This window comes from Myotis nattereri (genome assembly GCF_964212035.1).
Source record: "Myotis nattereri genome assembly, chromosome: 13".
NCBI classification, from domain to species: Eukaryota; Metazoa; Chordata; class Mammalia; order Chiroptera; family Vespertilionidae; genus Myotis; species Myotis nattereri.
Window position 1 is genome coordinate 59,484,867 of NC_138088.1, and position 26,188 is coordinate 59,511,054.

Here is a 26,188-nt window from a genome sequence, read left to right on the forward strand (position 1 = left end):
TCTATCCCTCTCTCCCTCTCCCTGCCTCTCTGAAATCAATAAAAATATATTTTTTTACAATAAAGAATGATATTTAAAAATGTATTAAGATAAAAAAAAATTTAACAATAGCCCTGGCCAGTTTGGCTCAGTGGATGGAGCGTCGGCCTGCGGACTCAAGGGTCCCAGGTTCGATTCCGGTCAAGGGCATGTACCTGGGTTGCGGGCACGTACCCAGTGGGGAGTGTGCAGGAGGCAGCTGATCGATGTTTCTCTCTCATGGATGTTTCTAACTCTCTATCCCTCTCCCTTCCTCTCTGTAAAAAAATCAATAAAATATATTTTTTAAAAATTTAACAGTAGAAAAATAAATACATACATACATAAATAGGGAATTTTTTTGAAAAGGCACAAGTGCCAGCAGACCCCCGCCCCGCGACGCCAGGGACGACACCGTCGCGCTCAGGTAAGAGGTGTATTTCAAAGTGGGGACGGTCGTATGTTACAAAAGTCACTGAATCTTCAACTAAATAAATACTCCAGCGTCTGGCTCAGAGGCGCAGGCTCTCCTCCTCCAGCTCCACAGCCACACTCGGCGTCCTGCCGGCGGGCAGCAGGGACAGCGACCTCCTGGGCTCCTGCCGGTTCCTCCTCTCCTCCAGCAGGGAGACCATGTTCTGGGTGGACAAGGACAGGCGGCGTGACCGGGGTGGTGGTTTCCAAAGCACGCGCTACGGGGGGGAGGGGAGGGGAGGCGGCGGAGGGCACCCACCTGCCGGTCGAACACCCTGGCCATGTCCAGGATGCCTTTGCCAAACTGCAGGGAAACGACAGGGTGAGGCTGAGCGCGCGCTCTCTCCCCGGGGAAGGCCTGAGCCCGCGCCATATACCTCGTTTCTCACATTGGCGTCTGCCCCTTTGTCCAGCAGCAACTGGACTAACTCCTCGTGATTGTTCAGCACGGCCACCTGGGACAGGAGACAGAAACGCTGGGGTGAGCGGGCGCCTCGCTCCCCGCAGGGAGGGGGTCCCGGCTGTGGGTGAACCCAGGAAGGCCACTGGCGCCCCCAGAGGCAGGGGCCGTGGCGGCTGTGCAGGGCGGGCGGGCGTGTGTGTGTGTGCGGTCACTGCGGTGAGGACTGCGAGGAACACGGGCGTGGACCCTGCCTTTCTCCACACGGAGGTGACATTCCTGTATTAACAGATCTGTTTGGATCCTACATGGCCTGGGGACCGGGGAAAGCAATTCTTAAAGAAAGAGTTGTGGTCCGGCCAGCTTGGCTCCGGGGCTGAGCATCGACCCATGAACCAGATCACGGTTCGATTCCTGGTCAGGGCACAGGCCCAGGTTGCGGGTTCGGTCCCCAGTGGGGGGCGTGCAGGAGGCAGCCGATCCATGATTCTCTCTCATTATTGATGTTTCTCTCTCTCTCTCCCTCCCTCTTCCTCTCTGAAATCAATAAAAATTATTTTTAAAAAAAGAAACAGTTGTGAAAAAGATACCAAAATGCGATGGTGACATTGTCAGGCCTTTGTTAACAGGCCAATGGGGAGCCACACACACTCAGGCCCAGGGCTGGGACACAGCTGAACGCCCAGAACCACCCGGTCATGGGGAACCCTGGCCTGCCACCGAGGAAGGCCGTGCCCTGGGCGAGGGGCCCACCATCAGGGGGGTCTTCCCATCTTTGTCCTTCACGTTCACGTCGGCGCCGGCTTCGATCAGCAGGGAGGCGACCCTCTGGCTCCCCGAGACGGCGGACACTCTCATGAGGGGGGTCCAGCCCGAGCCAGCATCCATGGCGTCCACCTGGGAGGCCACAGGGCAGCTCAGGCTGGTTCCTTGTCCTTAAACGTGTTCGCGGGAACTTACAAGAGAATGAGTATTTGCCCCATTTCCCCTCGTTTAGATACCGTCTTCCTACACTCAGTCAGGCTGAGGGGGCTGTGCTCATGTGAGTCACGTTGACACGCGGGGAGAAGCGTGTTGGGGTCCCTGCGGCAGTGCTGAGTCGCCCCGGGAGACCCCACGGGGATCTTCACCCACGTCCACGCCTCAGAGACAGGCTCGCACGGCCCTCCCAGCAGCTCCCGGAGGCGGACTCCTTGGCCTCACGTCTCGGCAGGCGGGTGAGATCAGGGCGCATCTCCCATGGCTCCTGCCTGCACGCCTGACACTTCATTTCACTTCTTTGAAGTCTGGAACTCGGGCTTTCAGCGCGGTCAGCGGGAACCGTGACGGGCTGCCCAGCTCCGTCCTCAGCAGCCCAGCTCGGCTCCCGTGGCTCAGGCACAGCTGTGCCTCCCACCCCGCGAGCCCGGGCCACCCGCGTGCCCACCAGCCCAAGGCACCGGGAGCTGGTGTCCTGGTCTTGGTGCAGCTGGCTCGGGCGTCGGAGGATTTTTGTAATGACTCCTCTTTAAAGCAAAGGAGAATGAAACCATCTAATTCTGGGAGCCACGGGAGCCACTGGAGCCACGGGAGCCAGGGAGCTGCGATTGTCCCAGCAGCTCCATGTCTCAGGGTCTCCATCGCAGGCCCTGAGGCGTGTGGGCCGGTTCGATGGCAGCCTGAAGGAGGAGGCGGAGGAGGCGGAGGAGGGAGGGCTCGGACAGAGGACGCCGGTGTCGGGACAGGGGCAGGTCGGCCGTGCTCTGGCCTCAGCTGGTCCTTCCTCCCCCCGGATGAGCCTGCACAGCCCTCGGAAGCCTGGCTCTCCTGTCAGCCCCACCATGACCTTCAGGAGCCTATTGCTGGTCGGTCAGAGGTCCTCGGGCATCTCCAAGTCCCACTGTGAGGCCCGCACCTCCTGGGCCCTGGGCGGTGCCCCAAGCCCCGCCCGCGCGCCCACAGCTAACCACCCAACCTCACAGTTAACGGTGGGGATAGAGGGGAGGTGGGGGGGGGGGGGCGGCATACTTTACAGCTAACGGGGAGACCATTCCTCCCAGCTAACGGGGGCCCGTACCTCGCAGCTAATGGGGGGGCCATACCCTTCAGCTAATGGGGGCCCGTACCCCGCAGCTAACGGAGGGGCCGTACCTCACAGCTAAGGGGGGCCGTACCTCGCAGCTAACGGGGGGGGCCGTAACTCGCAGCTAATGGGGGGGCCATACCCTTCAGCTAACGGGGGCCCGTACCTCGCAGCTAACGGGGGGGGCTGTACCTCGCAGCTAACGGGGGCCCGTACCTCGCAGCTAACGGGGGCCCATACCTCGCAGCTAATGGGGGCCCGTACCTCGCAGCTAATGAGGGGGCTGTACCTCGCAGCCGTCCTGCAGCATCCACTTGATGACGTGGCAGTGGCCGCCGTCGGCCGCCCAGTGCAGCGCCGTGCAGCCGCCCAGGTCGCGGGCCTTCCAGGAGGCGCCGTGCCGGCGGAGGCACTTCACCACGTCCAGGTGCCCCGCGTAGCTCGCAAGCATCAGGCTGCAGCGGGGAGGGGTGCAGGCTGAGCGCGCCCACAGACTCGGTCACGGTCCCCTCCCTGCTTTCCACCCGAGAAGGGGGTCCTGACGCCAGTGGGAGCGCCAGGCAGACACCCAGCTCCCTGCCGGGTGCAGGAACGGGGGACGAAGGCATTAGCCACGGGCGCTGCCTCCTCTCCTGTGGGGTGCGCCTCCCCGAGCCCCTCTCTCCTGTGGGTGCTCCTCACCACCACCCTCTCTCCTGTGGGTGCGGCTCCCCAAGCCCCCCTCTCCTGTGGGTGCGGCTCCTCACCACACCTGCTGCTAAAGGAACCGCTCCTGCCTCTGCGTCCAGGCAATCGACGGGGGCAAAGCCCAGGAACACGCGCCCGGGAGACGTGGGCGCGACCTCCCCGTGCTCGCCTGTCCTCCCCTGTCCTCCCCTGTCCTCCCCGCCCTCCCCTCTCCTCCCCGCCCTCCCCCGCCCTCCCCGCCCTCCCCCGCCCTCCCCGCCCTCCCCCGTCCTCCCCGCCCTCCCCTCTCCTCCCCCGTCCTCCCCTGTCCTCCCCCATCCTCCCTGACCTCCCCTCTCCTCCCCCGTCCTCCCCGCCCTCCCCTGTCCTCCCCCGTCCTCCCCCGTCCTCCCCCGTCCCCCCCTGTCCTCCCCCGTCCTCCCCCGTCCCCCCCAGTCCCCCCCCGCCCTCCCCCCTCCTCCCCTCTCCTCCCCCGTCCTCCCCCGCCCTCCCCGTCCTCCCCCGTCCCCCCCCGTCCCCCCCGTCCTCCCCCCTCCTCCCCCGTCCTCCCCCGTCCTCCCCTCTCCTCCCCCGTCCTCCCCCGTCCTCCCCGTCCTCCCCCGTCCTCCCCCCTCCTCCCCTCTCCTCCCCTGTCCTCCCCCGTCCTCCCCCGTCCTCCCCGTCCTCCCCGTCCTCCCCCGTCCTCCCCTCTCCTCCCCCGTCCTCCCCCGTCCTCCCCCGTCCTCCCCCGTCCTCCCCTCTCCTCCCCCGTCCTCCCCCGTCCTCCCCGTCCTCCCCCGTCCTCCCCTCTCCTCCCCCGTCCTCCCCCGTCCTCCCCGTCCTCCCCGTCCTCCCCCGTCCTCCCCTCTCCTCCCCCGTCCTCCCCCGTCCTCCCCCGTCCTCCCCCGTCCTCCCCGTCCTCCCCCGTCCTCCCCTCTCCTCCCCTCTCCTCCCCTCTCCTCCCCCGTCCTCCCCCGTCCTCCCACGTCCTCCCCGTCCTCCCCCGTCCTCCCCTCTCCTCCCCCGTCCTCCCCCGTCCTCCCCGTCCTCCCCGTCCTCCCCCGTCCTCCCCTCTCCTCCCCCGTCCTCCCCCGTCCTCCCCCGTCCTCCCCGTCCTCCCCGTCCTCCCCCGTCCTCCCCTCTCCTCCCCCGTCCTCCCCCGTCCTCCCCCCTCCTCCCCTCTCCTCCCCTCTCCTCCCCCGTCCTCCCCCGTCCTCCCCCGTCCTCCCCCGTCCTCCCCGTCCTCCCCCGTCCTCCCCTCTCCTCCCCCGTCCTCCCCCGTCCTCCCCCGTCCTCCCCCCTCCTCCCCCGTCCTCCCCCGTCCTCCCCCGTCCTCCCCTCTCCTCCCCTCTCCTCCCCTGTCCTCCCCTGTCCTCCCCCGTCCTCCCCCCTCCTCCCCTCTCCTCCTCCGTCCTCCCCCGTCCTCCCCCGTCCTCCCCTCTCCTCCCCCGCCCTCCCCCGTCCTCCCCCGTCCTCCCCCCTCCTCCCCTCTCCTCCCCCGTCCTCCCCCGTCCTCCCCCGTCCTCCCCCGCCCTCCCCCGTCCTCCCCCGTCCTCCCCCGTCCTCCCCGTCCTCCCCCGTCCTCCCCTGTCCTCCCCTCTCCTCCCCGTCCTCCCCGCCCTCCCCTGTCCTCCCCGCCCTCGCCTGTCCTCCCCGCCCTCGCCTGTCCTCCCCGTCCTCCCCTGTCCTCCCCCGCCCTCCCCTGTCCTCCCCGCACTCGCCTGTCCTTGCCACTGCCGTTCCTCAGGTTCACGTCGGTGCCGTGAGAAATGAGGATTTTCACGAGCCTAAAGGAAACACGTGCAAACACGGCTGGATAAGCAGCCGAGACGGGCAGGGACCCGCAGCCGGGCGGCCGGTCAGAACGCACCGGGCGATGCGAGACGCCGCCCACAGCACCTCCCTCCCCGCTCAGAGGCAGGCTGGCCTCGGAGACCCGCATCACTAACCAGAAACCAGAACACTACCTGTCCCCACACCCCCCAAAAAGGGGGGGGTGCCCTTTCCAGGAATTATTCATTGAAAGCAAACTCTGCCTTGTCATTGGGACCATCAAACTAGAGTTCGCTGTCACTTCAATGACCAGTTAAATATCTGTTACAGTGGCAGCACTGCATGAGAACCAAGTTCTATTTTGAAAACCTGGGTCATCATTAAAATATAAATATGATTGAAAAACAAGCTGTTGGTCTTTACGTCTCTCCGCGTGGAACAGAGAGGACGGTTGGGTCACTGAGAATCAGGTCTCAGCAGCCCCCGGGGAAGTGTGTTTCCCAGAATTAATATCCTTCCTCCCTTTTTTCAAAAAAGAAATTTAAACTCCAACGACCAGTTTTCCAGGATATGGGAAGTGTGGCTCAATGGCGACCTCTCTCCCTCACCGTGTGCTTACGCACCTGCAGTCCCTCTGGCTGCGGTGTAACTTCAAGAGCCCAGTGAGTGTTGGGTGCAGTTTGGAAAGGGAAGAAAGTGGGGTTCCTCCCCACCCTCATCCCTCCTGCCCCAGCCTGGCTGCAGCCTTTGGAGAAGACTCCACCCATCACTGCAGGTAGGAGAGGAGGCCCCGCCCATCACTGCAGGTGGGAGAGGAGGACCGCCCATCATTACAGGTAGGAGAGGAGGCCCCGCCCATCATTACAGGTGGGAGAGGAGGCCCCGCCCATCATTACAGGTAGGAGAGGAGGCCCCGCCCATCATTACAGGTGGGCGAGGAGGCCCGCCCATCACTGCAGGTGGGAGAGGAGGACCGCCCATCACTGCAGGTAGGAGAGGAGGCCCCGCCCATCATTACAGGTAGGAGAGGAGGCCCCGCCCATCATTACAGGTGGGGGAGGAGGCCCGCCCATCACTGCAGGTGGGAGAGGAGGACCGCCCATCATTACAGGTAGGAGAGGAGGCCCCGCCCATCATTACAGGTGGGAGAGGAGGCCCGCCCATCACTGCAGGTGGGAGAGGAGGACCGCCCATCACTGCAGGTAGGAGAGGAGGCCCCGCCCATCATTACAGGTAGGAGAGGAGGCCCGCCCATCACTGCAGGTGGGAGAGGAGGCCCCGCCCATCACTGCAGGTAGGAGAGGAGGCCCCGCCCATCACTGCAGGTAGGAGAGGAGGCCCGCCCATCACTGCAGGTGGGAGAGGAGGCCTGCCCATCACAGCAGGTGGGAGAGGAGGCCCCGCCCATCACAGCAGGTGGGAGAGGAGGCCCGCCCATCACTGCAGGTGGGAGAGGAGGCCTGCCCATCACTGCAGGTAGGAGAGGAGGCCCCGCCCATCACTGCAGGTAGGAGAGGAGGCCCTGCCCATCACTGCAGGTAGGAGAGGAGGCCCCGCCCATCACTGCAGGTAGGAGAGGAGGTCCCGCCCATCACTGCAGGTGGGAGAGGAGGCCCCGCCCATCATTACAGGTGGGAGAGGAGGCCCGCCCATCACTGCAGGTGGGAGAGGAGGCCCCGCCCATCACTGCAGGTGGGAGAGGAGGCCCCGCCCATCATTACAGGTGGGAGAGGAGGCCCGCCCATCACTGCAGGTGGGAGAGGAGGCCCGCCCATCACTGCAGGTAGGAGAGGAGACCCGCCCATCACTGCAGGTAGGAGAGGAGGCCCTGCCCATCACTGCAGGTGGGAGAGGAGGCCCCGCCCATCATTACAGGTGGGAGAGGAGGCCCGCCCATCACTGCAGGTGGGAGAGGAGGCCCCGCCCATCATTACAGGTAGGAGAGGAGGCCCCGCCCATCACTGCAGGTAGGAGAGGAGTCCCGCCCATCACTGCAGGTAGGAGAGGAGTCCCGCCCATCACTGCAGGTAGGAGAGGAGGCCTGCCCATCACTGCAGGTGGAGAGGAGGCCTGCCCATCACAGCAGGTGGGAGAGGAGGCCCCGCCCATCACTGCAGGTAGGAGAGGAGGCCCCGCCCATCACTGCAGGTAGGAGAGGAGGCCCCGCCCATCACAGCAGGTGGGAGAGGAGGCCTGCCCATCACAGCAGGTGGGAGAGGAGGCCCGCCCATCATTACAGGTAGGAGAGGAGGCCCGCCCACCTGGTGTAGCCTTTCTGTGCAGCCACCATCAGCGCCGTGAAGCCCAGCCTGTTGGGAACGTCCACCTTCACGGTGCTGGGAACAGAGAGGAGAGGTCAGCACGCCCCCCGGCCGCCTGCAGACCTGCAGCTGGCGTCCCTCTGGCCGCTGAAGCGGTTCATTCACCGAGAATCCCAGTTGCTTCCGGGCCACTCACTTTTGTTGCCTTAGGCTGCCCTGCCGAGTGCATTCAAATGCAAGGAAAGGGGAGAAAACCGCTGTAATTCCACGTCAAGCAGGCGCTCCCTTCAACTCGAAACATCCCCCGAGCTGATGAGACTATGGAGAACACAGCCCCTCCAATGACAGGGGTCTCACCGGGGACTCGCAGCTCCGGGGACGGGAACCCCACTGGGGGCGCCGGCTTTGCCCTGGTCCCATGGCGCCCACCCCCAGGCAGGGCTGCTGCGGGGGAAGAAAGTGGGCCCCTTCACACCCGCTTAGCGCTTGGACTTTTGTGGGAACCTTCTCTTCCCAGAGGACAGAGCCACTAGTTCCAGAAGAATCCTTCCTCCTGGCCGGGTAGAGGAGGAACGCTTACCTTTCGCAGCAGCATGGAGGGACCTGGAGAACATTGCTCAGTGAACTAAGCCGGCAGACAAGGACAAGCCCCTAGGATGTCACTTACCTGTGGAATCTAATGAACAAAATAGGCCAAACCGAGTGGGAACAGACTCACGGATAAGAGAACAGGCTGCCGGCTGCCGGGGGGCGGGGGGCCGGGAGGAAAGGCGAAGGGGTTAAGCAAAGAAAAAACCTCCCGACACAGACAACAGCAGGGTGATGACCAGAGGAGAGGGGGCGGGGGAGGGGCGGAGGGTACAGGGGCAGATGGTGATGGACGGGGACTTGACTCTGGGTGGTGAACACGCAGGACCACATGCAGGTGGTCCGTGGTAGGCTGTCCACCTGAAACCTATGTATTTTATTCATCCATGTCACCCCCATAAACTCGATAACATCTTTTTTAAAGGAAGCGGGAGCACAATCACAGCTACCACAGCACCCAAAAAAAGAAAAGAAAAAGGCCCCAGCTAACTGTCCGCGTCTCACTCCAGAGGCAGCGTCACCCCCACCTGCCGCCCCCCAGCGCCCTCTCCCCGGGAGCTGGCGCCCTTTGCGTTAGAAACAGCCGGCTCATCCGGCGCCAGGTGGGGCTTTGGGGCTGACACTGGCCTAGAGGCTACGGCAGGACTGCTGGGAAGAAAGCACGATACTGAGACCTGCCACTGCCTTTCTCGGTTCTCATTAAATAATCACCAAACGGAACACTGACACGGGGCGCGACCTTCGTCTTTATTAACGACGCTGAGCTCACATCGGTCACCTGAGACCCAGGCCGGAGCCCGGGCGGGGGGCGGGGGGGACGCTCCGAAAATAAGATGCAGCTGCGTCGCGCGTCTCTCTGCGCCGCGTGGGCGCGAGACACGTGGTAAAAGAGAAGCAAGAAGGAACGGCGGCGTCCTCACCCTCCTCGGAGGATCCCCAGCAGCAACTCCTCGTCGTTCACGTTGACCGCCCGATGGAGGTGCTCGCTGCTCAGGGGCTCTCCTGAGGAAGCAGACGGAGCGTCACCGTCACTGTCACCGACACCGTCACCGACACCGTCACCGTCACCGTCACCGACACCGTCACCGTCACCGACACCGACACCGTCACCGTCACCGACACCGTCACCGTCACCGACACCGACACCGTCACCGACACCGACACCGTCACCGTCACCGTCACCGTCACCGACACCGTCACCGTCACCGACACCGTCACCGTCACCGACACCGTCACCGACACCGTCACCGTCACCGTCACCGTCACCGACACCGTCACCGTCACCGACACCGTCACCGTCACCGACACCGTCACCGACACCGTCACCGTCACCGTCACCGTCACCGACACCGTCACCGTCACCGTCACCGTCACCGTCACCGTCACCGTCACCGACACCGTCACCGTCACCGACACCGTCACCGTCACCGTCACCGTCACCGTCACCGTCACCGACACCGTCACCGTCACCGACACCGTCACCGTCACCGTCACCGTCACCGACACCGTCACCGTCACCGTCACCGACACCGTCACCGTCACCGACACCGTCACCGACACCGTCACCGTCACCGTCACCGTCACCGTCACCGACACCGTCACCGTCACCGACACCGTCACCGTCACCGTCACCGTCACCGACACCGTCACCGTCACCGACACCGTCACCGTCACCGTCACCGTCACCGACACCGTCACCGTCACCGACACCGTCACCGTCACCGTCACCGTCACCGTCACCGACACCGTCACCGACACCGTCACCGTCACCGACACCACGGAAGCCCCGTCGCAGCCTCCCTCCCGCCTCCGCCCGCCCGGGGGCAGTCCCTGTCCGCCTGCAAGGAGGGGCCTGCTATTCCAGGAAGTGAGCCTCACGTTTCCCACTCCGTGCTGTCGTTTACTGACACGGACCTTGTTTCCACACGGTGAGAACATTTAGTCTGGCCGGCGTGGCTCCCGGGTTGAGCATTGACCTAGGAACCAGGCCCGGGTTGCGGGCTCCATCCCCAGTGGGGGGCGTGCAGGAGGCAGCCCATCCATGATTCTCTCTCATCATGGATGTTTCTCTCTCTCTCCCTCTCCCTTCCTCTCTCTCTAAAAAAATCAATTAAACTACTTTTTAAAAAAGAGAGGGAGAGAAGAACCTTCAGATTGTCCTAAAGGCCTGGGACATTCCCAAGCGAGGGAAGTATGGCTTCGCGGCCGGTCAGTCACATTGGAAATGGCCTCTCGGGTTCCGTGAGGCTGAGCAGGTGCCTGATGTGCAGGGAGGCGCTCCCACTGTCACACGCGTCTCTGAACACCTTCACAACCAACAAAGAAGGCCGCTGCTGTAACAGCTTCAGTTCTCCCGGGAGAAAATGTCTGCATGGGCCTGTCTCCCCGGAGCTGGGGGGAGGGGGGCAGTGGCTCAGCCCAGAGAAGCAGGATGGGGTGACAAAGCCAAGTTAGGGGAGCGAGCCCACCAACGGGCGGAGCAGAAAGCCGGAGCCTGAGGGCCACACAGGACAGGGAAGTGGGCAGGAGGCGGGGGGCCTTAGGGACAGGGGGCGGGATGGGGCGGGGGGACAGGAACTCCCCAGCGAGAGAGGGGACAGAGGGCGGGCACAGGGTGAGAGAATAAAGGGACGAGCGAAGGAAGCCACCGTTCAAGGCACTGACTTCACGGCTTCGTCTAAGCGCCCAGCACGCGGCTGTGGTTGAGGGGCCGGTCCCGGGCCAGCAGCGGCCCCTGTTCTCACACCCACCCCCCTCTCCCGGTGCCCAGCCCTCCCACCCTGCGAACACCTGCCTGACCCACAGGCACGGAGTCTCGCCCATTCGTGCAGCAAGTGTTTCTTAGGGAACTCACAGGCCAGGCTTTGACCCCAGGGTCCAGAGAGCATGAGAGAAACGCGTTTCTCTCCCTTGCCCCTGACCCTGTGGCGCCCACTCTCAGCCTGTGGGTACTCTCAACCCTCAGCGGAAAGGCCGGCGCCCACCCACTGTCCTCCCCCAGCACTGCCCCAGCCCGCCCCCAGCCTGCCCCTGGGGCTCAGCCCACCCCACCTGCCCTCTCGCCCTCGCCCTCGCCCTCCGGCCTCCGAGGGCGGCTGGCCCTGACCGCCAGACGGGAAGTAAGATGCCCTGTCCCTGCTCCCCACGGAGGAAGGATGCCAGTCCCCGGCACAGGGGCCACGGTCTCCTGGTTTACGGCAAACTGGGCAGCAGGGAGGCAGAGGGATGAAGGGTCGCTGTCGGAGTGGCCTTTAGCTGGTGCCCTTTCTCCTTTTTGGAAAAGAAATAATTTAAGCCCAGTTAAAAATGTTTTGGAATAACAATTCTGTCTGCCAGGGCAAACCCTAAAGACATGTCAGCCACATCCTACCTCCTTCCCATCATCCTACACTTACGTTCAGAGCAAAAGCTTCACATAAAAGCATGGAGAACTGTCCGAGGGCAGTGCCCAGCCGCCCCAGGGAGGCCATGCCCAACCGGGCGTTCCGCTGGGGGCCATGGGAAGGGGCAGGGCTTTGCCCCGGAGACACTTGGTCAAGGCTGACGGCTGTTGGTTGTCACAGCTTAAGGGCTGGTGCTGCTGGCATCTAGCAGGTCAAGGCCAGATGTCCCTGAACGCCCTACAGCGCACAGGACGCCCCACAACCAGGAGCCACCCAGGCCCACGGCGTCCACGGCGCCAAGGTCAGAAACCTGGGCCCGAGGAACAACTCAAAATGCTCAGTTGTGAGACCCACGCTGCTTCCGTGGACCAGAGTGACCCACAAAGGCCTCCCCCTGCTCACCTCCCGGAAAGGAGGGCGGGGAGGAGGGAGGGCGGTGGGGGACGGTCTCATCTCCCCAAACAGCCCAGCTCCTGAGTCTCCTAAAAATTCACAACCAAGTAATTTGCATAGAATCGGCGAGAAGAACACAGGCAGTTCATCCCCTTTCTACTAAGTTGTAGAAAATGGCCTCCCGGCTGCAGCCCTATTCACCAGGCTCTGACTAGGACTCGCACGGAGCTTTTCAGCTCCTTCAGCCACACCCCTGAGTGCAGGAGGCTGGGCGGCTGTCCCTGGCCCCCCTCCGGCCAGGGCCTCCCCGGGTGTTTAATGCGCTGAGGTAGCGGCCAGTTCCCTGGATGCATCCGCTCTGCTCAGTTTAAAAAAACATTTTGTTTTTATTGATTTAAGAATCATGGACCAGCTGCCTCCTGCACGCCCCCCACTGGGGGTCAAGCCTGCAACCCGGGCCTGTGCCCTGACCAGGAATGAACCGTGACCGCCGGGTTCATAGGTCGGCGCTCAACGCCTGAGCCCTGCCGCCGGTCGCACTAGGTTTTGAACACAGCATCTCAAGGAAGTGAACCCACGGCGCCCACGGAGCGTGAGGGAGAGGCGCCTGCAGCCCGAAGAGCGTCAGACGTGCTGGTTTCCTGCGGTTGCGGTGGCGAGGCCTGTGAAGGCGCACGCAGCTCCGGGAGCCCGCCCCCTGCCCGGCAGCCGCTCCCCGGGGTCACCGGTGGGCGCACCCCGCCCTGAGCGCAAGGCTTCGGCCCAGGAAACAAGTCGGGCTGGTGCCGAGCGGGAGGACGGGGGGCAGGGCGCCCTGATGCGGGTATGGTTCACACGCGCGGACCGGCCCGGCCCCTGGAGAGGTGGTCGGCGCCCTCGTCGCTTATCCCGGAGCAAAGCAGCACCTCCCGGAGGAGGGCAGTGGCCACGGTTCGCCGTTCCGCTGGCGGAGCCCCAGCACAGAGCAGCCCCAATGCCCCCCGGGCGGGAGGGACGGCGCTTCCTCCGCGTGGGCCTTACCCTCACGGCCACGGGAGGCCCAGCCACGGCCCCGGTGGGCTCGGCCCGGAATGGCCGTCAGTGGGAGCCACGGGACGTAAGAAAGGCAGGCTTTGCCTTTTTCTAATGTTCGCCCCGAGGCTGCAATTACAGTGTGGGAGGGGGTCCCCAGGGCTCCCCTCGCTGCTGGGCCACGTGGGGCGGTGGGGGTGGGGGGGCAGGTGGTCCTCGGGAGGCCCTCCCTCGCTCCTGTGAGGGGGTCACTGAGCTGCAGAGGTCATCGCCGGGGTCAGTGCGCGGGGACGCCTGGCCTGGTGGACGCTCCGGCTCCCTGAGAAGCGGGAGTAAGTGCTGAGCGCCCGGGAGAGGGATTTGCCGCTGAACAAGCAGCAGCTGTTTCTCCTTCCTTTTAAGGGCCCAGCTGATTAAAATCGCACGCCTCGTTTCAGCGCCTCCTGTGCTGTACCTGGGAAAAGGCTGCGCGTCCTTTATTCAAACCTGGTCCCTCTAGTCCACACAGACCCGTCCACGCACCAGGCTAAAGGGCACGTTTCAGAGCCACAGGGAGGAAGCGCACACGCACGCACACGCCACACACCTGCACGCACACCAATTGCTACACTGAATGACTTTTACTCACAAGAGAATTGTTTCCTTTGTGAAACCAAAAATAATGAAAACAAGACTCGCCTGTTCCCAGTGAGCGGGCGAGAACGTTTCTGACAGTCTGACCTTCACCACATTCCAGGGCAGGAGTGGCACTGGGCGCCCACTTCCCTGCGGTGTCTGACACGCCCATCGGGGAGCACTGGCACCCTGTCTGCCCCGGGAGGGCGCGTGGGAGGCCTCCCTCCCTGTTCTGGGGGCGGAAGCAGCACTGCTCTCCCTTCCCGACTCGCAGCCCCCCTTACCCGCCCCCCCCCGCCCCCCCCCCGGGCAGAGCCGCTCAGCCACATCTCCGGGTTCCCTGGGAAAGGGGACCCCGCCCTTTCGTGCCCAGTGTGCCCAGGCGCACAGCCAGGAACCCAGAGGCCACCGGTTCCACTCCCGGCCGGGCACATGCCCAGGTGGCAGGTTCTGTCCCCGGGGGGGGGGGGGGGTGGGGGGGCCTGCAGGAGGCAGCTAATCAGTGATGTTTCTCTCTCATCGGTGTTTCTCTCTCTCTCTATCCTTCTCCTTTCCTCTCTAGAACATCAATAAAATATCTTTTTCAAAAAGAAAAAGAAAAAAATGGAACCGTCTCTGCTGCTGGTGGGCCGAGCAGAAGGCATGTGCTCGCCTGCCCGGGCCTTGGGCGGAGGGGCCGGGCCGATACTCACTGGCCGTGGACACGGAGACCGCCGGGCTGTGCGCAGACTCCCCCGCGGGGCTGGTGACCTTCAGGCGGAAGCGGTACAGGGTCCGCGGCTGCAGCCCCTCCACGACGTGCCTGGTGGCGTAGCCCCTGGACGAGGAGACAGGGCACCGGGTCACTGAGTGCGTGATCCCCGACCGTCACAGGGGGGCGCCGGCGGGAGGGACGCGGCAGTCTGAATGCTGCCTGTCCCGGCAGGTCTGGCCCTGGCCGCTGGCCGCCTCCCGCACTGGCCTGCAGGACCTGGAGCGCCAGGGACAAGCCCCCGTGGCCCCCACGCCTCCCAGCAGGTGCCGCTAGGCCACAGCGCCAGCCCAGGCGGACACGGCGCCACACGCAATGTCAGACGCTGCAGAAACGATCACGTTCACCCGTGACATCTGTCCTCCCTTAGCCAAGTTCACGTTGGAAACACAAGACCAGCCAGTCCAGCAGCGTATTGTGCTCTCCAAGCGGGTCCTGGGGGGAGTGTGTCTGTCCGGTGCTGCGCCCCAGCGTCCAGACAGTGTCCGGCACCGGGGGGTCCGCTCACACACTGGGAGGGAATGACGGAGTGCAGGCGATGGGCAGCGCAAGCACGGGAGTCAGAGGTGCACAGTGGGGGTAGATGTGACTTTGGCAGAGCAGAGGATGGGGGCGGGGGGGACGATGAATTTGTCCAAACAGGGGGAGCAGCTGAGCACACGTGTGGAAAGCTGAGGCGTGGCCACGGGCAGGAGGTCGCTCCCAGAATGAGGGGCAGGTTGTGGGGAACCGCGAAGGGCGCCAGGTGTCAGCCTAAGGAGCTGCCCCTTCGTCCTCCGGCCTTGGAGACCCATTGCAGACAATCCGGCAACAGGAAGATGGAAAGGAAAATGTAGGCCCGGCCGCTGTGGCTCAGTGGTTGGTTGAGTGTCGGCCTATGAACCAGGAGGTCACGGTTGAAGTCCAGTCAGGGCATGTGCCCTGGATCCCCAGTGGGGGGCGTGCAGGAGGCAGCCGATCCATGATTCTCTCTCATCATGGATGTTTCTCTCTCTCTCCCTGTCCCTTCCTCTCTGACATCAATAAACATATTTTAAAAAGAAAAGGACATTCAGGTAGCAAGGCAGGATAAAGGGATAAAAGGCAAGGAGAGAGGGACAAGGCCACCTCAGTCAACCCGCCAGCGTGCTGGGCAGGTGCGGGCCTGGGGGTACAGCCAGGAGCAGCCCGAGCAGGGAGCCTGCAGCCACAGGGGGAGGCCCAGAGGGAGTGCGAAGGGAGAGCCCAGGGAGCTCGAGCTCGAACGCTGGCTGTGCGAGTAGAGGCGTCCAGGACGGCACACGGGGTCAGGACCTGAACGGAAACCAGCAAGTCGAGAAGAGGCCCTTGAACCCACCGTCCCAAGGCCGAGTGTCCAGCCAGCGCTTTGCAAAGCGGGCAGGGCTGGTCTGAAGGACACCGCGCCCTCCCCCCTGAGCAGATCCGCAGTCTCGTGCTGCCACCTAGTGGCCGGGCCTGTGCCGCCGGGTCCGCCAGGGAAAGCCAGCCAGCGCTTCCCAAGGGCTCTGGGCGCTGGGTTCTGAGGTCCCGACGCCGCCCCCTGGCACCAGGGCAGCACCCAGGTGTGCCCCCCGGACAGTCGGGGGAGACGCAAGGACACAGACGCAGGTCGGACTGGTCCCTCCAGGGCGGGCGTCCCCGTCCCCCCGGCCCCCTGGCCGCCCAGCAGCGAGGATGTACATGAGACCCGCACGAGGGTCCTGGGGAGAAGAGATGGTGTCTCTCTCTTTCCCCATCGAAATCCTTACCGAGGGGGACCAGCCGCCATCTGCGGACAGACCCGCCTGGTGGGCATCCCGCTAATGCCACCAGCCCTCCTCCGATCCTGGCTCTACACGTCGGGGTGTAAATACACCAGTCGAGTCGCTCCAAGCCCAGGAAGCCCCCCGGGGCTCCGGAGGTGTGCCTTCAGGGTCACTGCCATTTCGCAAGAACCATAATGCCTAGAAGCACGAGTGCAGATGCTGCTGCCGACCACCCCCCTCCTTAACCTCCGCCCGGGTCTCCTCAGAGGCCGCAGGCCCCACGGCCGAGCGGGGGGCCAGGAGGCGGCGGGCGCGGCGAGCACCCACATGTAAATGGCCCCGTAGGCGTGCGTCCGGGGGTCCTCCTCTTCGATGGAGAACTGGGTCCACTGCCCCTGAGGCCCCTGCCGCTTGGCCGTCCTCTCCGGGTCCCAGTGCAGCTCGATGCTGTGATGGGTCACCCTGCCCACGGCGGGGGCGCGAGGCTGTGCGGAGGGCGTGGCTTCTGAAAGAGAAGGAGAGCGGCCTCAGGACCCCGTTCCTAAGGACGGAAGCCGGCTGAGTGTGCGAGGGGCACGGGGACCGGGCGTGCGAGGAGCCCCCTCCCCGTGACCTGGACGACCTCTGAGCAGTTCAGTGGCGGGGCCTCAGCAGGTGCAGGGCCTCCACGTCCTCCCACCGGCCGGTGGGGTCACCCCCGGCAACACCGGGCTTCATGCCCGGCCCACGGGGCGCAGGGGTCGAGCGGCGACCTATGAGCCAGGAGGTCAGGGTTCGAGTCCCGGTCAGGGCACAGGCCCGGGATGCAGGCTCCGTCCCCAGTAGAGGGCGTGCAGGAGGCAGCCCATCAATGACGCTCTCTCATCATTGATGTTTCTCTCTCTCTCTCTCCCTCTCCCTTCCTCTCTGAAATCAGTAAGATTTATATATTTTAAAAACACCGGGCTTCACTCCCGGCCCCCCACAGGCCGGCTGACGTCTCAGACTAGTGAGGCTGCTGCGTGAGTTGATGGACGCAGGGAGCTGCTCTCTCCCTCAGTGAACTGCTGGTCGAACAAGACAGGAGACAAGTGACGCAGCCGGTCCCAGTACGGGTGACACAGATGACAGAGGTGGGTGTCTATTCCATATCAACATTCTTACAAGCCAACCAGGAAAAAACCAAAGGCTCCGGTCACCCCAGGCAAGGTGAGCCGTGCACGAAGCAGCAAAAGCAAATGGCCAACATGGCCTCCAGAGAGAGGCTCAGGTGCCCTGGCAGCTTCTCCGTGAAGCCGGACGCAGGCAGACAGGGCGGCCGCAATCCTCAGCATTTCCCCAGCTGCGCCGGGAGCCTGTGCCTCAACACCGGCCTGGGAATGCCCACGGAAACCCACCCAGAAGGCACCAGCGCGTGGAAACAGACCAGGTCGCTCCGATGGGGAAGAGATGAGCCAGGCTCCATCCACGCAATGAAACCCCACTTGGCAATAAAAAACACACCAAACAATTGATTCCTGAAATTGACTCCAAGTACAGGGGCGCCATGTGGAAGTCGAGCTGGCAGTGACCTCGAGGGGAGGACAAGCAGCTGCGGGAAACCGCCCAGGCCATCTGACCGCAGATGGGCGAGGCGGCGCCGGGCGCCAGGCCCCGGACCGGGTGTGTGTCACTGACACGCCCTCCTTTGGGCGACCGCAAAGGGCGCGAGCTTCGGTGTCGCGCAGAGTGAGTGACCACCGCGGTGTGGACGTGGTCAGACAGGATGGGGCACCCGGCCCACCTGTGAAAGCATGTGTTGGGCATTACACTTCCCGTAACAATCTTGTCTCCTAGCAACCGCCAGCTCAGAACGGCCCGGGGACCGGAGACGGGTGTCTCTTAAAAGGCCTCGTCGTTTGGATCCTTCCCCTTTTTAGGGAACAAAGACTGCTGATAGCGGGGCTTGTTGTCAGCAGATATTTTTGTTTTGTTTCCATGATTTTCTGCACTTCACTCCGTGTGGGGGTTTTCTTGGGAGTTTGGGAAATTCCGAACGTGTGCTCTCACACTCTCGCATGGAGCGTGGACGCTGCGTGTTAAGCAGGTGACAATGACTCAGCAGCAGCTCCCGGGACCACCCGGGACATTGCTCAGGTCCGACCCGGGACGATTCTTTGGGAGGTTCCGAGCCGGCCAGGCTCATCATCTCCCAGAGCGACCAGCCGCGTCGCCAATGTTTTGGGAGCTTTTTCTCTCCCTGGAGCTTTCAGATCTCAGAGTAAATAAAGACACTGGCGCACAAGCAATAAGAACACGTGAGGGAGAGAGGTCGGCCATGCCCAGCGCAGGGAAGAGGAGGAGGTGGTAGAAGTTCTATTTGTTTCCTCCTTCAATGGAAAAGCTCTCCAGGTACAGTTTGCGGTGCAGCTGTCAGTACTTAAACAGGGAACAGCAAACCGGTTTTAGCTCCTGTGCAAACAGGGTCAGGGCGGGCCACCCGCGGGAGCTGGGTCAGGCGGACCTGGGTGGGAAAGGTCTGCAGCAGCTGCCAGGGCGTGGCCACAGGCGGGGGCGGGGGCCCAGGGGCGGGGCTGCACGTGGGGGGGGGGGGGCTGTTGATCTCACGCTAAATCCATCAGGCACCAAAGGTGATCCGGGCAGATTCCCCAGCTCTCACTGCATTTCATTCCAGAAAACCAGCCTCTCCTGTGTCCGTGACGGCAATGACTTTGTACCAAACGTCACGCAGAACTGACGCCTTGCCCTGCCGGGAAGGGACACCACCTTGCCTGTGTAACACGCCGTCCTTGTCAAAACATGTGACTGAAAGCATCGGCCTGGAACATGCTATGGGACAACTGGCCGGCTGCCTCGTAATGTCAGCAACACGGAAGAGAGAGAGTGCATCGGTGAGACTGCCCGGGATGAGGGGGCTGGAGGAACATGACAATTACATGCAGCGGGTAATCCTGGGCCGGGTCCTGGTCGTCTGCAAAGGAGCAAGACCATCCCCAGTCGGTGTGCTCAGTGGGTAGAGCGTCGGCCTGCGGACTGAAGGGTCCCGGGTTTGATTCCAGTCAAGGGCACAGGCCCGGGTTGCGGACTCGATCCCCAGTAGGGGGCGTGCAGAAGGCAGCCGATCAATGACTCTCATCATTGATGTTTCTATCTCTCCCTTTCTCTCTGAAATCAATAAATATATATTAAAAAACAAAGGCACAAGACCAGCAATGAAGGCGAGTAGGAAGACCCCAGGGAAACAGGAAGGGGGCTGCGGATGAGATAATGTCAGCACGCTGGGTTTAGGGGATGCGTTCGCGGTATTGGGGCCGCATGGGAAATGCCCTAGTTCTTAGGAGAAACATCCGGAAGTATGTAGACTGAAGTGCAGGGATGTACACAAGTACCTTCAAATGTATGTGTGTGCGTGCATGCTGTGTGTGTGCATAGGTGTGTGCGTGTGTGTTCACATGTGTGTGGGTGGGTGTGCATGGGTGTGTGTGCATTTGCATGTGTGTGTGCCCACGCACCCGCGCGCCTGGGGGAGGGGAGGCGAGAGGGGGAGAGAGAAAAGGAGAATCAGAGTGGGGGAGACCAGACACAGACAACAGTGCGGTGAGGCCTGGGAGGAGGGGGTGAGGGGGGAAATGGGGGAACATCTGGAATTCCGTCAGCAATAAATAAATACATATATTTAAATAAATATTTTTAAAAGGGTGGGAGAGACTCAAATGTGGCAAACAGGCGTTCGTGTGTTCATTGCGTGACTGAACTATTTATTCTAGAAATCGGAACTCTTTCAAGATAAGAAGTACACGGATGTGCATCTACATGTGTGTCTACATGCCACACGTTAGGACAAGCTGCACACTCACGTGCATCTGGTGCGAGAACGGGCGCCGCCATCCCGGGTAGGAAGTGCTTTTCGCTGAAAAGACCTGGGAGCCCCTCACCGCTCACCGTGGGGAGAGACCCCCAGCGCAGCCGCCCTGGCGCGCCCCTGAGCCACAGGGAGGCGGGAAGTTGTGGTGGTGACTCCCTCTGTGGCGAGGCCCTTCCTGTACGGCTCCGAGGGGGTGGGAGCTGTGCGCCTGCGGGTCTCGCTGGCCTTCAGCTCAGAGCCCTTCGCGTGCCCAGTGCTCGTTTGGGAGGCTGTCCTGCCCCTGAGAGCACAGGCCCTGGGAGGCGAGGGCCAGCTCCAGTGTGGGCTGGGGGCGGGTAACAGGCAGCAGTTCCGAAGCGAGGGCGATGGTGGCTTCTCAGCGCCGGGTCGTAGGACAGGTAGGTGGCTGGCAGTGAGCACATCGGAGGCAGAGACCAGGAAGCGGAGGGTGTGAGGATGGGAGGGCCGGCCAGAGGAGACAGCCTGGAAGGGGGCCGGGCACAGCTAAAGCCACTGGCACCTGGGGCCTGAGAGAAAGGAATGCTCCCGCCTCCGGGAGGGGAATGCCCGGATGCAGGTGGGAGGGCCCTGGGATGCATCTCCCCGGGGTGCCCCGGCTTTCGCCCCACCCCCACCCCTGCCCCGTGAGCGTGGAGATGCACGGACACTGGACACCAGACACCGTGCGAGCTGTTTACTGGTAGCGCTTTGCACCACCTCCTGGGCCTGATGAGTCACTGGCCATGCCGGGGATGCAGGAATGCTCAGGCCCCTCCCTTAACCTGGTTGGCCAGCCGGGCCCTGGGCCTGGCGGGGCAGGTCCCACGGCAGGCAAGCCCGAACAGTGCTTCCTGTTCCCGGCAGGAGACCACGGTCAGGTCCAAGGCATCAGAAGCAGACTTGCCCCGGGGGGTGGTGCTGGGTGAGCCCCAGAGCCTGGTGAGACGCAGCTGCTGCCTGCGAGTGGGTTTGTGGGTTTGCCCCTTCCCGTGACCCGCTGAGCGTCGGAGGCCAGTGTTGTGATGAGTTGTCGTATTTTGATGGGGCTTTAAACGACAGCTGCTTATTTAGAAGGTGTTGCTTTGGAATTTTTTTAAAGCTTAAACCTGATTTATATAAGCATGTATTTCTTAATGATATTTGAATTATAACCTAATCGATAGAACGAATATTCTTCAGGGGCCAAGACTACTTGAAAAAAATTGTTACACAGACTTTTAAGAACATTCCCGGGTTAAGTAATTCATTACTCGGATTCCTACTGGTCGCCCGTGGTGATGCCGGCGTTTTGTACTTTGTTGGGTCTGTGACCCGGCAGTTCTTTGGTCCCCTGGCAGCAGTCAGATCACGTGCCTAGTTCCTGTTTCCCTGGACAGAATGAGAGTCTTAAAGCGCCTGGTCGGGCAGGTAAAGAAGGCAGCGGGCCTGTGTGTCAGCCGCCTGCCACAGAGGAGCCCACGTTACCGAACTTGACCTGAAGCCTTTGGACCTCATGGTGCACAGCCTTCTGCTGTGGAGGGAATGGCTTTCTTCTGAAAGCTCACGGCACCCAAGAGAAGAACCTTCCACGCTGAAACCGGTTTGGCTCAGTGGATAGAGCGTCGGTCTGCGGACTGAAGGGTCCCAGGTTTGATTCCGGTCAAGGGCATGTACCTGGGTTGCGGGCATATCCCCAGTGGGAAATGTGCAGGAGGCAGCTGATCGATGTTTCTCTCTCATCGATGTTTCTAACTATCTCTCTCCCTTCCTCTCTGTAAAAAATCAATAAAATATATTTTTTAAAAAAAAAGAGAAGAACCTTCTGGAAGGCCCCCCCGCTGCCCAAGCAGCTAAGACCTGCAACAAGCTCACTTCGTGTCAGACACGGGCCGCGGGCAGGCCGGCAGGCGGGCAGGCGGGCCCCTCTCCACCACCGGCGCCCAGCGGGGGAAACATGTGTTTCCATTCACCAAAGACCTACACACCGCGAACCCGCAGGAAGAGATGGGCAGGGGAGCCGCCGCCTCCAGAGGCAGGGAAGGACGCTGAGGAGGTGATGCTCAGCTAAGACCAGAGGACACTGAGTCAGACCTGCCAGGGCGGAGGCACGCGCCCCAGGCCGAGGGGAGACCCTGCCCTGCCCTCCAAGGAGCTGGATGCGTTGCAGGAGCCGGAGGATGGATGTGCCTGAGTTCAACGCAGCCAAGACCATGTGCGGGATGAGTCTGAAGAGGCGGCCGGATCATAAGCACTTGGGAGTGATGTTGGCGGAGGAGAAACACAGTGACGTGCGGTCCCACAAGGGCACCCTCGGCCCCCAGGGGGAGCGCAGACGGGCAGGGAGGGGAGAGAGAAACCCACCGAGCCTCCGGGGCCTGGCGATTCCAGCGGGAGTGTGGGAGTGTGGGAAAGGGCTGCGCGGGGTGTGTCTGAAGGTGGAGGGAAGCAGCTGCGGCCGGTGGAGCTGCTGGGAGAGGCGGGGAGTGAGTGGTGAGGGAAGATGGCGAAGTCCTAGGCAAAGGTGAGGAAGACCCTGGAGAACAGGGTGGGACTTGGGAGAAAGAAGTCTTCCCTCCTCGACTGCAAGCCTCGGCCTCTTAGTCAGAAGGATAACTCAGCTCTCCACCTGCTACGCCTTTTCACAGCGGGGAGGGGGTGGGGTGGTTTCAGGACGCTGCTGCCAGGCCTAAGCGAGGCCCAGGGCTGGTACAGGGCGTGTCTGGGGCAGCGACAACAGGCTTGCAAGTGCAGCTAGGGCTTATCTTGATGCTGCGCTTTATAAATATTCACTTTTTTTCACTCAGATGGTGTTCGCTCAGACGATGGGGTAGGCTCAAGATCCTGAGAGGGAGGGCAGGAGACGCCCAGCGCTGCCCCCTGGTGGTGTTCCTCAATGAAACGTGAGGGACCAGAGACAGTGCTACGGAACACAAGTATTTGCTTTTTGGTGTACATTTGCCCCGTTGTTTCACGCGTGGGTTATCTTCCCAAATGCGGCGTTAGTTGCGGTTCTCAACCTGTGGGTCGCGACCCTTTCACAGGGGTCGCCTAAGACCATCGGAAAACACATATATAATGACATACTGTTTTTGTGATTAATCACTATGCTTTGATTATGGTCAATTTGTCACAATGACATCGGGGGTCACCACAACATGAGGAACTGTATTAAAGGGCCGCGGCATCAGGAAGGTGGAAAACCACTGCCTAAACTTCAGGAAGAAAGTAATTAAAGGACGTGGACGTGAAGCCAAGAGCCAAGGCAGTCGGAGCAGCCCAAGGTCATTTAACTCGCCCTTTCCCCAGGCCCTCCCCTTGGGTGACTGACGAGTTCCGGCAGCCCGTCTCCCAGCCTATTGCCAGCGTGGGACCAGCCCTGGGTCTGAAGACTCGACGCTTATTGGGTTTTAATGACTCGGTTAATAAAGGTCTTGGCCTAAAAGTAATAGAAAACGCAGTGTGGAAACGGGATGGGGAGACTGGCTTGGGGTTCATTTCCAGCGGCTCTTTGGCGTTGTCCTTAGATCTGTGTTTAATCCTTAAAAGCAATGAAGAAGGCTCCTTCCTTGTAAGCGTGTTCCGATGCCACATTCAGCTACACTAGTAAAATGCGAAAACCCCTCGGTAACAACAGGTAGCATGCAACCACCAGCCTTAAAATGTTAGATGATATCGGCATAACAATATAATATGTTCTTAATAAACTAGTGGTCACAGTGTAATTGTAGATGTATAATGGGAGCACTTGGTAATACCATATCCATAGGGATCTCCAATATCTTTGAGACAATGAAATAACTTGAGTGTCAGGTAAAATCTGATTGAAAATTAATTTTGAAGTTAAAAGGGACCTTTAAAAACCCCACTTATTAATCTTGTCTTTTTATTTTTTTATTTTTTAATATATTTTTATTGACTTCAGAGAAGAAGGGAGAAGGAGAGAGAGAAACATCAGCGATAAGAGAGAATCATGGATCGGCTGCCTCCCGCACGCCCCACCCTGGGGATCTAGCTCGAAACCCAGGCTTGTACCCTTGCCTGGAATTGAACCTGGGACCCTTCAGTCTGCAGGCCAATGCTCTATCCATTGAGCAACACCGGCCAGGGCATCTTGTCCTTTTAAATAGTTAATAGCAGCGAGTGATTTAGTAAGTATTTGTCCAAAATGGTGTTTATTAGACTGTGAAAGAATTTCCTAAGGTAAATGGTGTTTGAATAATTTAAGATTTAAATTGATACAAGTACTAATATTTAAGAATATGTAGAAAGGAATACATTTAGTTATTCGTCAAGCATAGATTACTGAAATATCTTCCACCTCAAAGTGCATAATTCACATGTGTGACACATTTCTGACATAGTTTTACAAAGCCTTCCTGATCTACCTCCTGTTGGCTTTTCCAGCCCTCTCTCTCTCTCTCTCTCTCTCTCTCTCTCTCTCTCTCTCTCCCTCTCTCCCTTACCCCCTTCTCCCCCCCCGCCCCCCACCCCGCAGTCCTCTTAGCTGCAGCTTTACAACTCTGCCTCCTCTGAGCCTCAAGCCCACCCGCCTCCAGGCTCAGGCCCCTGCCTGGAACTCCTCGCCCTCTGCCTGTCCTTCTGCGGGTATTACCTCCTGCTCTAGGCTGCCCGGCCCCCTTAGATCCCAGGTGGCTTCACTGGTTCTTGGGGAGCCTGTGCTCAGTTTTTCTGGGATGGCCCCACCACCCTCCACCGTCAGCGCCCCCAGCCCCCAGAACAGTGTCTGGAACACGAGGTGCTGTGAGCCCTGCGCCTAAATACAGTGAGCACTGCAGAACTGGAAATGTACACATTGAGCCATGACATAACGCGGAAGAAATAAAGTCCCTGTTTTTCAACCACCTTTCCCTTCCATTCATTTCTCCTCGACAGAGAACCGACACAGCCCGCCATCCGTTTGACAGGAGACAAACACTTGAGTCTGTGTGTTCGTCTTCTCTCAATAGCCCCGTGAAATGTAGAGGCCGGCACACGGCAGGACACTGGGTCAAATCAACTGCAGCAGCTGTAACTCGCAACTGTAACCTCCCTCCTCCGCAAATGAGTTTAAAAGCAAGTTGTAAAAATCTTGTTGGAAACTCATGACCTGAAGAAAATGCCAGCATTTCTCCCAGGGAATGGGTTTGGTCTAAGTACTTCCGCTTCTGAAACTGCAGCTCAGTGGTTGAGCTTGGACCTAGGAACCAGGAGGTCACGGTTCGATTCCCGGTCAGGGCACAGGCCCTGGTTGTGGCTGGATCCCCAGTGTGGGGCGTGCAGGGGGCAGCCGATCCATGATTCTCTCTCATCATGGATGTTTCTCTCTCTCCCTCTCCCTTCCTCTCTGAAATCAATAAAAACATATATATTTTAAAAACTGCACAGAAAAGCGGTTTTTGAGGGTCAAAGCTACAAAGGTTCAAGATCTTTAAGATTGTTGAAGTCTCTACAGAAAACACTGGTCTTGTTTCAGGAACGAAAGGAACAATAAAGCCAGCCCGGAGAGAAGGCTGAGCGCTGGTCGCTAGAGAAGCTGAAGAGCAGCTACCGCTCCTGTGAGACCCGATGGTTGCCGAGCGCTCGCCGCTCGCCGCTCGCCGCTCGCCCAGAAGGTGGGAGGCCTGAGCGGTGGTATTTTCCGCGGGTCCCGCCTTGTAGAACCTTGGCCGGTAATCAAATACGCTTGGACAAAGCTCGACTTTTCTCCTCCTCTAATGAATGCACGACCCAGCCTCGCTGCACGCTCAACGGCTGACATTTTAGGAGGAGGTTGACTATTTACAATGAATGACCCAAACTAACCAAAATAATGGCACCAATGACAGTAGCAGGAGCAGTTGCAGTGCCTGGATTTGCTCAGGGTTCATTCCAGGAGGGACCCACTGGGGGCGCTGCATCCACCTGTCCCCACTACTGAGCTCCCCAGCCCCGGCTCCCAGCGGACCCCCCTCCCCCGCCAGGTGTACCCCTTCTCTCTCCAAAAGAGAAAAGCGCGAGGGGGGGGGGCGTATTTTTAGGTCGAAAACGTTAAAGGCCTGCGGGCGCGCCCCCCCCCCCCGCCTCCCCGCCCCCCGCCGTCGGGCCCTTACCCGGGGGCTCCATGTCCACCTGCTCCCGGATCCTCGGGCCGAGCCCGGCGCCTCCCCTCCTAACGCCTCTGCTCCGCGGCCGGCGTCGGCCGGTTGCCCTGACGACCGGGGGCGGGGCCGGGAGGACGGCGAGAGG

General features: G+C 61.2%; 1 protein-coding gene across 3 annotated transcripts; it reads right to left on the reverse strand.

Annotated features, from left to right (window-relative positions):
* Positions 1-364: 364 nt before the first annotated feature.
* FANK1 (fibronectin type III and ankyrin repeat domains 1) lies at positions 365-26,153 on the reverse strand. Of its 3 annotated transcripts, none has more exons than XM_081105096.1 (11): positions 26,053-26,153; positions 16,468-16,645; positions 14,337-14,461; positions 9,163-9,244; positions 7,655-7,729; positions 5,342-5,407; positions 3,244-3,409; positions 1,646-1,789; positions 882-947; positions 752-796; positions 441-656 (listed from the first exon to the last, which is right to left on the reverse strand). In XM_081105096.1, exons 1-11 carry the CDS (start codon positions 26,063-26,065, stop codon positions 531-533), a joined length of 1,086 nt encoding a protein of 361 aa, XP_080961222.1. In that variant the 5' UTR covers positions 26,066-26,153; the 3' UTR covers positions 441-530. The 3 variants fall into 3 exon arrangements, with proteins under 3 accessions (XP_080961223.1, XP_080961222.1, XP_080961221.1); XM_081105095.1 differs by having other exon boundaries at positions 870-947; positions 26,053-26,120; XM_081105097.1 differs by lacking the exon at positions 1,646-1,789 and having other exon boundaries at positions 365-656; positions 26,053-26,123.
* Positions 26,154-26,188: the final 35 nt, after the last annotated feature.

Bases quoted from the DNA above. Each gene is read 5' to 3' on its own strand.
- FANK1 (XM_081105095.1), bottom strand. The intron at 14,462-16,467 runs GTGGGTGCTCGC...CTCCTCGTCCAG, and splicing joins GCCTACGGGGCCATTTACAT to GGGCTACGCCACCAGGCACG. The intron at 3,410-5,341 runs GCGAGTGCGGGG...TCCCCGCTGCAG, and splicing joins AACGGCAGTGGCAAGGACAG to CCTGATGCTTGCGAGCTACG.